The following is a 15,150-nucleotide window of genomic DNA, read 5'->3' as shown; positions in this document are numbered from 1 at the left end:
GGGCTGCATTCGGCCCACTCCTCTTCAGCAAGATGTTTCTGTTTGCTGGCTTTGGGCATGGAGGATGCCCTGGTGTTGGGCTTCCCCTGGTGGCTCCGCCTGCAGTGTGGAAGACCTGGGTTTGCTCTCGGGGTTGGGAGGATCCCCTGGAGGAGGGCATGGCAACCCACTCCAGTATTCTTGCCTGGAGAATCCCCATGGACAGAGGAGCCTGGTGGGCTACAGTCCATGGGGGTCGCAAAGAGTCAGACACAAGTGAGCGACTAAACACACAGCATACAATACGAGTGCAGAGGGCACCAATACACAGCCCAGACTCCGAACCAGAAGTTGGTGTTGGGCTAACCGCTGGCGCCGCCCGGCAAGTTGGACCACCTGCTCCGACTTCTCATGTGAGTCTCCTGCGGTACCGGGAGAACCGTACCCAGGGAGGCTGGGTGCAAGATGGTTCAGAGGATCCTTGCACGGTCCGCGGCCTCGCAGAGAGGAGACGGTGTACCCGGAGGCTGCACGCGGAGCGGAGTAGGCCCAGCCCAGGAGGCCCACTCTGCTGAGCGGTCACACCGACCGAGGCCGCCGGCGGGAGGCCTCAGCGGCTATTCCCGGGCCCTAATGCCCTCCAACGCGGTGAGGGCACCGCGGAGCCCCGCCTGCCCTACCGGGTGAGGGGATCTGGGTGTCCGCACGGCCCCCGCAGGACGCGCCCTGGGCCGGAGGCAGGCAGATGGTCAGCTGTCCCTCCTCGGCCGGGCAGTGGCTGGCAGCGAGGGTTTGAGGGAGAATACGCTGTGGGGAGAGTTTTCCTGACCCCAAGGAAGCATGTCCCGAGACTGAAGAACTTTTTCTTTACAAAGGTGACAGGAACAACAGCTTTTATGGACTTTTCTTTCCACTTAGAGAGCTACCCTCGTACAATCTCTGGTTTGCTCAACGACAGCGTCTACAGCCTTCCTCCAGGTGTGTGCAGCTTGCAAGAGGGCGCACTCGCCTGGCGGGCCTTAGCGCGGCGGTGGGGATTTCTAGTATCTCTGGGGGTTTCAGTAGGGCCTCATAGAGGTCAGGGCCCTGCCCAGAGAGAGAAAAGCGAGATAGCAAATATTTTTCCCTCGGGTTGCCCTGGGTGTCCTGCCAAGCTTAGCTTTGGCAGTAATCACGGCCTGGGTTTTTCCCAGGCTCACTATTTGCAAAAGTTGTGGCCCGAGAACTTCCAGATCGCCAGGAGGAACGTCGCGAGAGGCGGGAGGCACTGGAGCGTGTGCGCTACTATCCCGCGCCCTGGGCGGCCGCCCGGCCCCGCCCAGGGTCACAGAGCTGCCGGCCTCTCGGCTGCCGCCGGGTTGGAGATGGAGGCGGGAGCACGCGGCGGCGGGGCGCGGGGCTTCCCGTGCCCAGCCCCGGGAACTCCCTCGGGTCCAAGGTGTGCTCGGAGTGAGGATGTGCTCGGGCCTCTGCGTTTGCTGTCCGGCTGTGGGGTGTGTAAGTACGTTGGGAGAAGAGAATTACCCTCATCTTCGTCTCCAAGTCCGGTGCCTGGAAGCCGAAGGCAGATTTCTCTGGAGATAACAAAGACACTTTGTCACTTTGGGCGCTGCCTCGGTGCAAATCTTTAATTGCAAGGGAGTAGGGGGAAGAGGGGGATCGAGTGTCTCAAGCAACCCAAGCGCGGGTCTCCAGGCGGCAAGGCCCCCTTTGATCAGGAAAATCCAATTATTTGTGTATATACATTTCCCACATAGTGATTACTTCATTAATTGTCCCGCCTTTATCTCCTCCCTTCCCATCCCCCCTAATAATCAGTTCTTTTATCCAGACCAACAAACACACCATAGGAGCTTTGTGGATTCAAAGGATTTGCTTTCGCTTCTGAAAGAGCCGCTATTCTTTGATGATTGGGTAGCGGCAAACTTCAAAGCCATAAATCTTCCCTCTGACTGGCTGGCGGCCCAGCAAAGTCCTTATCAAATTCTTGGAGGTGATCCTGAAGCGCTCAGACCGCGCGCGGGGCGACCGAGCGGGGTGCGGCGAGGGGCGCGGGCAGGGAGGGCCCCAGCGCGCAGGGCGGGCTCCGGGAAGGGACGCTAGGCGGCCCTTCGTCCTCGCCCTCGGGTCTCCATGCCTCAGCAGCGCCCTGCTCCGCAGCCAGCGGCCCGCAAGCCGTAGCCATGGCCGCCGTGGCCGTCCTCCGGAACGACTCTCTGCAAGCCTTCCTCCAGGTCAGGGCTGGGCTTGGAGGCGGGCGAGGGAAAGGTGGGAAGGGCCGTGTCTGGGTCTTTCCTGGTACTGTGCCCCCTGAATTTCAAAGAGAATCCGCTAGGTGGGCGCCAATGAAGTGAGACCTGGGGGTGCCCATAACCAACTTCACACCCAACCTTGGTGTCAAGAGTGTGGCCTCTGGGGGGAGGGACGCGCGTATGCGGGGCTTGTTCGGAGGTGCGCCTCTCGCTGAGAACCGGCCCCAGCTCAACGCGCTGGGCCCTCCTGGGGCGGGCGGAGGAGGAGCGCGAGAGTAGAGTGGAAATGAGAGCTTAAAAGATGGGAGGGAAGGCAGATGAGCAGCCGGGCTGTGGGTGTTTCCAGACCCTTTCTGACCGCGCAGTCGGGAGTGGCCCGTCGGATCTCTCTCCCCTCCTACTTTGCCTGCTTCCTCTGAGACTGGATAGCGACTCTCCGCACCAAGTAGTTTAACAGGAAGCGCTCGCGCTTTCTGCGTCCAGGTAGCCAGGGCACAAAAGTTTCCCCTAACTGGTGGGTGCGTGCGCAGGGTGCGGCGGCCAGGGGAGGGACAGCCGGGACAGGGGAGGGGCGGCGGTGTTACAGCCGGCGTGCGGGAGGCGGGCCGACCCGGAGACCGCGCTTGGAGCGCTTAACCTTTTGTCTCTTCTCCGCCCTCCCCTGCCGCCGCCTATGCAGGACCGCACCCCCAGCGCCTCCCCGGACCTGGGCAAGCATTCGCCCCTGGCGCTGCTAGCCGCCACCTGTAGCCGTATCGGCCAGCCGGGCGCCACGGCGCCCCCGGATTTCCTGCAGGTGTCCTACGACCCCGCGCTGGGCTCGCCCTCCCGGCTCTTTCACCCGTGGACCGCTGACATGCCGGCGCACTCGCCCGGCGCGCTGCCGCCCCCGCACCCCAGCCTGGGGCTGACACCACAGAAAACGCACCTGCAGCCGTCCTTCGGGGCGGCGCACGAGCTGCCGCTTACACCCCCTGCCGACCCCTCGTACCCCTACGAGTTCTCGCCGGTCAAGATGCTGCCCTCGAGCATGGCGGCGCTGCCCGCCAGCTGCGCGCCCGCCTACGTGCCCTACGCGGCCCAGGCCGCGCTGCCCCCCGGCTACTCCAACTTGCTGCCCCCGCCGCCGCCGCCACCGCCGCCCACGTGCCGCCAGCTGTCCCCCAACTCGGCCCCCGACGACCTCCCGTGGTGGAGTATCCCGCAGGCCGGCAGCGGTCCGGGAACCTCGGGGGTTCCAGGGGGCAGCCTCTCTGGCCCCTGCGCCGGGGGCCCCCACGCGCCGCGCTTCCCCGCTTCGGCGGCCGCCGCTGCAGCCGCCGCCGCCGCGCTGCAGCGGGGCCTGGTGTTGGGCCCGTCGGACTTCGCGCAGTACCAGAGCCAAATCGCTGCGCTGCTGCAAACCAAGGCCCCCCTGGCGGCCACGGCCAGGAGGTGCCGCCGCTGCCGCTGCCCCAACTGCCAAGCGGCGGGCGGCGCCCCGGAGGCAGAGCCGGGCAAGAAGAAGCAGCATGTGTGCCACGTGCCGGGCTGCGGCAAGGTGTACGGCAAGACGTCGCACCTGAAGGCGCACCTGCGCTGGCACACGGGCGAGCGGCCCTTCGTGTGCAACTGGCTCTTCTGCGGTAAGAGCTTCACTCGCTCGGACGAGCTGCAGCGGCACCTGCGGACTCACACGGGCGAGAAGCGCTTCGCCTGCCCCGAGTGCGGCAAGCGCTTCATGCGCAGCGACCACCTCGCCAAGCACGTCAAGACGCACCAGAATAAGAAGCTCAAAGTTGCTGAGGCTGGAGTAAAGCGGGAGGACCCGCGGGACCTGTAAGCCCACCTGGGGGCCACCTCTCCCGCCTCGGGTTCCCTACCCAGCACCTCTTCGGGGAGGTTCGGGGGTGGGGGGTGCTGTGGGCAGCCGGCCAAGGGGAGACCCAACAGAGGCACTTGCCCCTTCCTGCTCGCCCGCCTCCCAGAGCGACGCCAGGCCTCCAGCTTCCTGGCCGGCCTGCGGACGGGACCCTGCATCCGGGAGGAGCAGGGGTGGTAGAGATGAGAGCTCGGCGCCAGGAAAACGAGGCTCTGAACCATTTCCCCCCAATCTGGGAGACCTGCATTTAGGGGGACCCACCCTGGGCTGACCTTTGTGTATAGCAGACGCTACTGAAATCAAAACGGAAGGACCTTGAGAGATTTGAAATAGTGCTCGAGTTTTTTGCTAGGACTGGGCCGGGCTCTGTACAGGTTATTTAATAGCTTTCTTAATAATTATAATAACATTAATTAAAATGTTACTTTTGTCCTCAGCTCCATGCAGAGCTACAGCATGAATTGTCTCTGTAAAGCAATCAGCAGTTGCAGCGTGAAAATAAATACGTTAACTCCGGGGTCACCTCGGCAAGACCCCGCTGAGCCTGTCTCACTTGATCTTTTCTTCTTCCGGGAGGCTTTACAAAGCGGTCAGGTTTCGCCAGGAATTTGAAGGCTCCTGTGGGCTGCCTCTGTCCGAGGCTTCTTTGGTTTGGAAGGTTCTGGGCACGTAAGTTGGGCGCAAAGATGCGAAAAGTAGGAGAGCAGGGTCAGTTTTGTGGTTAAGAGGTTAGGGTAAGATTTTCCCATCACACCTTGAGTTTCTCGCGCGGCCTTAGGACTTGACCGGAGACTGTCGGGCTTCTTTTAAAAGTTGATACCTGCTGGACGTACAGTACGCGATCTTTTTATCTGGTGAATTGCCTGTGTCTTTCCGGTTGTTGGTACTCTCAGAGTTCACAGGTAAGCTGGGCTTCCTCCTGGCAGCCGGCCATGCTGCGGTCTGCAGAGGTGCTAGTAACTCAAGGATCTGTTCAAGATGAGATTCTGGACAGTTACAGAGTAACTGGCTGCCCTTTTTCAGGTGGGTCTTTGCTCCGGAAAGCAGCGCCTCTCCTGTATTTCAGCCCGGTCACGATACACAACCTTGTCTTGCTTGTTCTCTTCTTAATCCTTTTGCTGTGGAAATCGTACCAGTATTGTTTCACAATAGCCACTTTGGGATTTCTCCCTAGGCCTGGAAGTTTAGCTCCCTTTTGTATCTTGGGACTTTATTTTTTCAATCACTGCAGTAGACTAAGATTTTTCTCAGGGAGGAGCCAGGAATCCTCATCTCTAGGTTTTTCACCTGTCTCTAAAATGTGAAATTTTAAATGTGAGGTTTACAAGTGTTTTTTTCAATTCAGCTGGCTCCTGTTTTCTCAAATACGAGTCTTTAACCTGAAACTGAAACCTCAATCTTCTGACTTAGAACTAGCAAAGAAGAGAAATTATCCTCAATTTTGTCAGTGTTAAATTGACTGGCATTATTAATGCCAAATTTCCATGGAACTAGTTTTTTTTTTTTTTATGGTAGTAGAGGTGTATATAATTTGATAGGATTTCACAGTTAACACACTGTGTTACTTTGCCTTTTGTTTGAAGTCAAACTTAGGGGTAAGTTCTTAAAAAGCAGGAGGGTTATGCTCCGAGACCTAATGTATTAAGTAAAACTCAACCAGCAACATAATTGAGATGAAAATTACTTTTACACTCCTAATAAATAGCATTTTTACTTTGTAACTTGGGACAAGGTAATAACTACTAAAATTATTATGGGAATAGGTCTTAGAACCAGTTACTCTCGTTAGAGATTTGGGGATTATTTAATGACAGATTGGAATTCTTTACCTGGGAAGGGCAGTTTGAGCTGCCTAAATTCTGAAGGCTATGACAGTTTGCAAGTGATAGTAATGAAGATGCTGCACAGTGACACTAACATACATCTAATGTGTGATCTTAATCTACAGCAAGATTCTTGAGAATCATTTCTAGGAAGAATTACAGAAACTCACACCTGAACCATGGGGTTGACTTCAGAGCCAAAAAGGTTTTTTGGCAGATGGTAGGAAAAGAGGAATCCTTGTTAGAGAGTGGAAACACCAAGGGCTTCCTTTGGGCTTGAAATGATTCTCTTATGTGAAAGAGAATGCCCTTGGTAAAGAAATACAACTGGCAGTACTGTAGTGAATCTGCTAGCTTCTTGACAGCTATGATTGTTTAGCATTCAAACAGATGAAGTGTTGAAGATAAAGTTTCCTTATAACTTTCTTTGTTATTAAGAAAAAAAAGGTAAAATGTATGAAATTTAGTATCTAAACAGATAAGGTATTGAAGACAGTTTTCTTATAACTTTGTGATGGTGAAGAGAAAGGTAAAATATATGGAATTTATATAAAAATACAATATTTATAATTTTTAAAAGTAGAATGAAGTCATCTGATGACAGATCATTTTCTTATGCTTTTACTTAACTGAACCTGCAAATTTTAAAACCTTGGTAAAAGAACAGGCTCTAGACTAACTTGGTACAACTGAAAGACTGTTCCTTCCTGTCAGTGCAAATCTGTGTTTCAGTTACTCTAGAAAAAAGTTCTATGCCATTATTCAAGTAGAAACCAGGAAGTCACAATAATGTGATATCATTATTCAAGTGTAGGAAAGCATTTCATGTTTATACTGAAAAATAAGCTAATAAATGCTCAGAAATACAAATTGGACAGTGAAGAAATGTATTAGATTATGTAAGCTGTTAAAATGTGAACTGCTGCTGCATGCTTTATTTGTTTCATTGAACTGCAACCTACTATGGTATTAACCACTTAGAACTTCCAAAAATTATTTTAAAATACATCGTATGCAAGAAATATATGCATAAATTATGTAAATTAAGCACACTTAGAAATTTTAATGAAATTCAAATTTTAAAGTTCAGAAGCAAATTACTGTTAATATAAACTAAAATTTACTTTTTATGTAGAATTTAGCCATCATCCAAAAAGAAAGTTTGAATCCAGTTGAATCCACCAACTGGATTCAAGGCTTTACTTAAGGACCCCAGAACCCAATTCAACTGAGTTTTAAAAACCAAGTGAAGAAACTATGTTAATGATGGCTTCAAGTGGCAATAGACATTTTTTAAGCAACTGTTTTAGTAGCATGCAAATATAATATAAAGACATTTCTATTATATATATAATATAAAGATCTTTCAGAAAATTCTAAAATAAGTGTGATATGATTAAGTTTAACACAGTTGATAAATGAACCATTTGACCGAAAATGTGAGAACATGGAGAAACTGAGTTATCACTAATTTAAGTAATTTGGAGTTACATGTTTCTGAACTTGTTAACAACTCTATAGTTTTCTGCTTTTCTCAAGGAATAATTGTGCAAATTTACATTTAGCTGACCACTAACTTGGAATAGTTTTGGTAATGAAAGTAAATTATGTTAAAGAAAATACAACTGCATTATTCACCATTGTATTAGTCTTTTCAATGTGTTGTATATGTTGCTTTATTTTCCTTTAAGTCAATCTGATAACATATACCTATTTGAAAAATTAATATTGATGAAATTGCTTCTGGCAGAAACCTCTGTCAAACAGTATTTGTAGAAAAGGCAGTTTTTCACCACTGTTTGCAATCTATTTCTATTCTAATACTTCTAGTTTGTAGGTATTCAGTTTAAAGCAGCATCTTTCCCATTTGTTTTGGGTCTACTGTGAGAGTTTCACAGAATGTCACTAAAGCGGTCGCTATGCCTACATTAACACCTACTAAGTTGTTCAGAGCTCAAAAATTGCTAACTACTTTTATTTGTGTTACCTCACCACGTTAAATAATGACTAGTTATATAAACTAACACTATCTCACTAGAAAATCATCGATTGGGGAATCAGATTCAAACCTTAAGCTTTGTTTTATGGTAAATGTAATTATGATTTGCTAATGTGCCAAACTGAGGGCCACTCAAAGCAAGTCATACTAACGTGTAATGAAATTAGGGGAACTTAAAAGAGTATGAGACCAAGGGCAGCTTTGAAATGAAAACATGTGCCAAAATAGTTTAATAAACTAGGAACAGATAAGGAAAACAGCTAGATAGAAAGGCGAATGTTGGTAATGAAACATAGATTAATACACCAAAATGACAGGTTTCATTATTGGGCTACTATAATGGTAACCTGATTCATGTGGCATTCAACATATGTGTAAACAGTAAATTTTTCTCTGGTGTTCAGACTCAGCACATTTTTGCATAAAGATCCTGTGTTAATTGTGCCTCGATTATTTTTAAAGAATCTGCAGTGTTCAAATTAATTTATGGATACTATAAAATAACTTATATAATGGTCCTTTCAATAATGAATAAGTGATATTATTCAGCAAAGAGGTAATTAAACAGTTATGGACAATCTTAAACTTTTAAAAAATAGTTTCACAGTTTCACTGTTAACAATTTTTTTATCAATTGAAGATTTACACGTTATGATTGATGTAGTATTCATTTTCATGCTGACATTTTGATGACTTCCCTTTCTAGACTTTATATACTCCTCATTCCATGTCTTTAGTAATTATGCTGAAGCATAATCCCCAACAGGGTATTTGACACTTAATTCATAATTCAACCCATGCATGTGAACTGCAGTTGTTTCTGCACAACACAATAATAAACTATATTAACTAATATATTTTGATTGTCTACCAAATACCAAAATTCAATTCAGGGGAAATAAATCAAATTCCTAGTTGGATACAGATCTTCCTTGACTTACAATGAGGTTACCTCCCTATAAACTCATCATGAGTTGAAAATATCATAAATTGAAATTGCGTTTAATACACCTAACCTAACTTAGCCTAGCCTACCTTAAACATGCTCAGAGTACTTACAACTGGGCAAAATCATCTAGCACAAAGGCTATTTTATAATAAGATGTTGGTTGTCTCATGCAGTTTATTCAGTCCTGTACTGAACAGCAGAATGGTTGCATAGGTAGAGGATGATTGCGTTTTGTTTGTTTACTCTGGTGACTGTGTGGCTCTCTGGTAACTGCGGTTCACTGCCCGGCCCAGCGTCAACAGAAATATCCTACAGCATATCGCTAGTTCAGGAAAAGATCAAAATCTGAAGTTTGGTATCTGCTGAATGTGTATCACTTTCACACCATCATAAAATCAAAATATTGTGTGCTGAGGGATGTCTGTATATGAAAAATCTGCAGGGTTTCAGTTCTCAAAAAGTTGTTTTAGCATGATGAAACTTTGGTCTGCCCACTGTAACATGAAAGTTTGTTTTATAGCAAAACTATTTTTTTCATTATTTGCCAAAACCATAACATCAAAAATATACTAAAATTTTCTGAGGTCTAAGGCTATATCTAGATGTCACCTGATTTTTTAATACAAGGTTAAAAAATAAGTGTATTAAAAACTTTGTAAAAATACAAAGTTAAAAAAGGTTAAACCGTTCAGTTGCATGGTTGCTTTCTAATGATTTCGTGTTAGCATAATCTGAAACACGGGTGAAAAACATCTGGCCCTCAGCTTAATTTCAGCCAATTCACAAGGCAAGTATCAAAGGTAAACCCTCATTTATGCTTACAGTTGGGAAAACGTGTCTTAATTTGAAAAGCATTCAGTAGCAATTTCCTAAAACTCTATGTAAGGTACCATGAATGCTTATTTCTCTTATTTCTGCCTTTGCAAGTTTTATTCTTATATTTTGTATGTCTCTTTGCTTGTGGTTGCCACATGTCATTGATATATCTGTGTCCATCTCTAGCATGGAAACTCATTTTGTGTCATGTGTCTTTTGTCCTTTTCTTGATGTATTTATGCCTATTATTTTATTTTGTTCTCTATTATGTAGGACCTGACAGGATTCTAAACTCTAGTTATTTAAAACCTATTGTCTTTTTAATAGACATTTATATTCCTTGGTCTGAATTTTACAGGTGAGTGAGTTAAATTTAGAGTTCTATTTATAGATTCAAATCATGTTTTATCTTTGCAGTATATGACTGCTGTTTACTGTAGATTTGTGAACATCATGTTACTTCCAACTGTGATGGAAAAGTATTTCCATCACATTTGAGAGAAAAATTGTAAAATATGGTAGAGGATTATGGTTTGAGTTAGTCCCCAGTTGGATAAACTTTAATTAGTAAAAAACATTTAAAAAAAACTATTACCTAAATTTATAAACACAGCTCTTTATTTATTGAGCTAAGGACCTATAAGCATTTAGCTGTTTTTATTCCTTGTTAATGTTCTTATATTTGACAGAGACTTCATTTTGTCTCAAAGTCTTTATTCTGTTCTGTTTGATCCTTATGAAGTTCATGTCATCTCTCCATAGTTCCACAGACAACTGCCAAGAAAGTCATTGTGGTGACAGATTTTATGCCGAGTCTGGGTTTGGAGTAGAAGGTTGCTGAGTTTTCTAAGGAGAAAGTACTCCCTTCATGAGTCGTGATTCAGGCTTGTGAATAGCAGGCCCGCCCGTCCTGAGCGCTAGGAGCTGGAAACTGGGTTTGGGGCTATAGCTGTCCCCTTGCGTCTGTAGCATGGAGATCTCGAAGTGGGAGAAAGGGAAGCAGATCAGAGGGAATAACAGGACCATGGAGTATAGCAGACATTTGGAAGATCCTGTTTAGACAGGATGTTCCTAAAAGGGTCATTGTGTAGAAGCTGAAGGAAAAGGCTTGATCACTTTCTCAAAGTTATAGTGGACCCCTGGAAAGTGCCTTCCTTACCCCAGGCTGATTCTTCTCTTTAATGGTTTCTTCTTTTTAAACCTAAGCTGAGTATGAGTTGGCAGTCAGGGAGATGTGGACCTCAACAAATTGAACTTGGAGGATGTTTACAGGCTCTTCTCAAGCTGAAATGCTTCAAATCTAAAATCTGTAAACCAAAAAATCCAAATGTATTTTATTAAGGCTACTAAAGATACAACAGTAGTATGGATATTCCTGGCATTCTGGCAACTGCTTTCAGAAATCCAGGTTTTGAAAATATATAGTTAAAGGCATTGAAGAGGAGCAAAGTAATTTGGGGCTAAATCAGTCAGCCTCTCTGCAGAGTAATATCAGAACATATTCACATGCTCTTAATGTTGGTCTTTGAAGATAACACTTCTGGGGGTGTCAGTCTTCATAAATGCTCTACCACGATGCATGTTGCCAAGTCATGTTTATATGTATGGAAATTTCATAGTACAGTGACAGAACTGAAAAGTATAGGCAACTTTTCAATAATTATGTTAATATAACTATTTAGATTTACAAGCTTGGACCCAGCTAAATTTAAAGACATCATACCCTTGAAGTCAGTTATGTTGATATATATAATTAAGAATATGAGCTGCATAATGAATTATTTGTTATTTACAATACTAGATGCAGAAAACTCAGGCAAAACAAATTCAAAACATGTATACATAACTAAGTTCAATTCACCTTTTATTTGATGACTAAGGTTCATTGAGCATTCAAAGATGAACACAGTCCTTCAAAGAGCTCACAATCATAAAGGAGATAAGACATGTACACAAATGAATGTAATACCAGGCCTAAGTAAAAAGCAACTAATGAACCTCCTATTACAACACAAAGGAAAGAGAAATTAAATTACTCCAGGTAAAACAATATTAAATTATCTTATGCCATAAATATTTCTGCTTTCACAAACAGTCCACAAACTCCACCTGCAGCATTCAGAAATCATTTCGGTTTTTATATAGAGCTGAGAGTTCAAGACAGTGTGGTCCCCAGACCAGCAGCATTAGCATCACTTGGGAACCTATTAGAAATGCAGATTCTTGGGTCCAGTTCCAAGTTAACTAAATCAGAAACTCTGGGGAAAGGACCCAGCAAAATGTGTTTTAGTAAGTCCTACAGGTGATTCCAATGCATGCTAAACTTTGAGAACCACTAGTTTAGAAGGTTGTACCTTTAATAATGCATAAGATTAATCTATGGAAATTAGCAAATTCAAGCCTACCACTCACAAGCTATTCTGGGTAAATAGAGAATGGACTTGGCCATTCTGTCTCAATGGACAGGCCACTTGGCTGAAATCCCTCACCCAATCGAGAGACTCAATTGACAATCTTCTAACTCCTGATGAAAAGACAGTAATAGTCTTAATTGTAGAGTGATTCTTCTGTGCTTGGTATACAATTGTGTAGACAATTGTCCTTTTATCATAGTATTTAATGTACACAGAAGATTTATGTTTTTGAATCACCAATCATATTTCATGTTAGTGGAATTTTCCCCCAAATGTGGGACAATAACTTTTAACAACATCTGTTTCCTTTAAAGGAATACTCAGCTAAATAAGCAGTTTGGTTTTCTAGTGTCACTGGATGATTAATAACTAATTATCATAGGGCATGTATAAACTATACCACTATGAGTGGAAAATATAGGTACACTCCATGCTGCAGAAATGCAAAGATGGTATTTCTAAAACACAAGCACAGCTGCTTCAAGCCTTTGTTTTGCTTTAAAAAAAAAAAAAAAAGCCATTTTAAAACAAGTCCAGAGCCCTAGGGCTTCTTGGTGGAGGCCAAAATTTAGGAAGTTGTAGATATTTATCTAAACTCAGAGTCTTCAATTCCTCTGACTTCTCTGCTATCTTCCTCAGCCCACCTTCTCCTCCACCAAATCTTTCTTGACTTATCTCAGGTCTGTTTTTCAAACCAAAGCATGATTTTGTAACATTTCTTTGAAAAACATTTTATTTCTGACCTTTGGAATTACAGAAAGATGTTATGAATTATAAGTTCCCAGGAAGCTGGTAACATAAATGAAAGTTTTTTCCAGTGAATGAGCCTCTTTCTCTGCCTCCAAACCTGAACTGTCCATCATTGATTTGGAGTACTTTCAGTTCAGTTCAGTTCAGTTGCTCTTTGCGACCCCATGAATTGCAGCACACCAGGCCTCCCTGTCCATCACCAACTCCCAGAGTTTACTCAAACCCATGTCCATCGAGTCGGTGATGCCATCCAGCCATCTCATCCTCTGTCATCCCTTTCTGCTCCTGCCCCCAATCCTTCCCAGCATCAGGGTCTTTTCCAATGAGTCAACTCTTCACATGAGGTGGCCAAAGTATTGAAGTTTCAGCTTCAGCATCAGTCCTTCCAATGAACACCCAGGCCTGACCTCCTTTAGGATGGACTGGTTGGATCTCCTTGCAGTCCAAGAGACTCTCAAGAGTCTTCTCCAACACCATAGTTCAAAAGCATCAATTTTTCGGTTCTCAGCTTTCTTCACTGGGGTAATTTAGGAGAACACTTAGTGAATGACAACAAAAAGCTAGGTTGATGCTGACTATGGCATGTTCCCTAGGAGTTCCCCAGAACCTTGAAAGATCAAGGGTGCACTCTGTGACCAGATAAATCCCCCAACTGGTACTTAGAGAGATAGAATTTAACACGTTGGAGTTGGAGGAGAACTTTAAAATCATCCAGTCTGACCTTCTCATTTATCAGACGAGACAGCTGACGGCATGTCTGATCAAATGAAGCAACAGTTATCTATGATACATTAATGAATGAGTAAGTACACTCAATGGAAACCCAGCAGCCTAGAAAAGGGGGACAGAGTTAAGGATCATGAAGAGTGGGAGGAGACTCAGGGACGACACAGGATCTCTTTCTACCCTGGGCTGTTTGGGCAGAGGTAAGGTGGTTGTCGGAGGCTGCTGACTGGCTCCCTCTGCCCTTCCCAGTATCCTGGGTCTCCTGCCTTCTCTGAGACAATCTCAACTTCCCAGTGCCTTAGCAATCATCCCCTTGCATCTTTCTGACTATTGTTATCAAAATCTAAGCTCATATAGAAGGTTGTGCTAAGTGACTATTCAAAGGAAACAAAAAGCAAAAACTAGAAGGGTAGGGAGTAGAAGAAGCCAGAGCTGAGGAGAAAAGGAGAGCCTCTCTGATGGGAAAGCTGATAGTGATGAGTGTCATGTGGAGGACTGAGGGACTGATGATACGGAAAGACGGTACCTCAGAAGGAACAGGTATCTGGTCTTGTTCAGCCGCCCCATCATGTCCGACTCTTTGTGACCCCATGGACTGCAGCACGCCAGGATTCCCTGTCCTTCATCATCTCCCAGAGTTTGTGCAAACTCATGTCCATTGAGTTGGTGATGCCATCCAACCGTCTCATCCCCTGTCGCCCCCTTCTCCTCCTGTCTTCAATCTTTCTCAGCATCAAGGTCTTTTCCAATGAGTCATGTCTTCACATCAGATGGCCAAAGTATTGGAGCTTCAGCTTCAGCATAAGTTCTTCCAATGAATATTCAGGGTTGATTTCCTTTAGGATTGACTGGTTTAATCTCTTTCCTGCCCAAGGGACCCTCAAGAGTCTTCTCCAACACCACAGGAATATGGACGGACCATACCTCAGAAGAAACAGGCATGGCATTCCTAAGAGGCTAGATCCAGAGTATTTGGCAACAGTCTTGACAGAGATTCCTCTGTATTAGTTACGTTCTGTTGCATAACAAATACCACAGTCTGAAAGGCTTGAAACAACACACATTATCTCACAGATTCTGAGCACCAGGGGTCTAGGCAGAGCTTAGTTGTAGCCTCTGCTTAGGGTCTCTCATGAGACTGCAGTCAGTCAAGGTGTTGACCAGGACCAGGGCCTCATCTGAAGGCTGGGCCAGTGAATGATACACTGCCAGACTTAAGTGACTATTGGCAGGACTCAGTTCTCTCTGGGGTGTTGGACTGAGGGCCTCGGTTCCTTGTTGGCTATATTCTGGAGACTACCCACGGTTTCTTGATACATGAGTCCCTCCAACATGGCCACTTCCTTCATCAAAACATGCAAGCTGGGAAAGCAATTTTTAAAAAAATATGCTAGGAAGATGGAAGTAAATCTTTTGTAATCTCCTCATAGAAGTACAGCCTATCAACATTCTATTCACTTGAAGAAGGCTACTCAAGAGAAAGGGGTTACATAAGTGTTTGAATACCAGGAGGTGGGAATCACTGGAGGCCATTTTAGAGGATGATTATCATATCTTGTGACACAACTTGTCAAAAATAAT

At 45.4% G+C, this 15,150-nt stretch overlaps 1 protein-coding gene across 3 annotated transcripts; it reads left to right on the top strand.

The window, feature by feature from the left end:
• Positions 1–1,239: 1,239 nt before the first annotated feature.
• SP5 (Sp5 transcription factor) lies at positions 1,240–4,942 on the top strand. 3 transcript variants are annotated; one of them, XM_043894456.1, is made up of 4 exons: positions 1,240–1,476; positions 1,811–1,972; positions 2,140–2,213; positions 2,911–4,942. In XM_043894456.1, exons 1-4 carry the CDS (start codon positions 1,344–1,346, stop codon positions 4,051–4,053), a joined length of 1,512 nt encoding a protein of 503 aa, XP_043750391.1. In that variant the 5' UTR covers positions 1,240–1,343; the 3' UTR covers positions 4,054–4,942. The 3 variants fall into 3 exon arrangements, with proteins under 3 accessions (XP_043750391.1, XP_043750393.1, XP_043750392.1); XM_043894457.1 differs by having other exon boundaries at positions 1,315–1,480; XM_043894458.1 differs by lacking the exon at positions 1,811–1,972.
• Positions 4,943–15,150: the final 10,208 nt, after the last annotated feature.

Source organism: Cervus elaphus, chromosome 33 (assembly GCF_910594005.1).
Source record: "Cervus elaphus chromosome 33, mCerEla1.1, whole genome shotgun sequence".
NCBI lineage: Eukaryota > Metazoa > Chordata > Mammalia > Artiodactyla > Cervidae > Cervus > Cervus elaphus.
The sequence above is the reverse complement of the archived record's forward strand: the minus strand, read 5'-3'. Positions and strand labels throughout refer to the sequence as shown.

Coding starts and splice junctions, on each gene's coding strand:
- SP5 (XM_043894456.1), top strand. CDS start 1,344: ATGGAGGCGGGAGCACGCGGCGGCGGGGCGCGGGGCTTCCCGTGCCCA. Junction 1,973..2,139: donor TCCTTATCAAATTCTTGGAG/GTGATCCTGAAG, acceptor CCTGCTCCGCAG/CCAGCGGCCCGCAAGCCGTA. Junction 2,214..2,910: donor CTCTGCAAGCCTTCCTCCAG/GTCAGGGCTGGG, acceptor CCGCCTATGCAG/GACCGCACCCCCAGCGCCTC.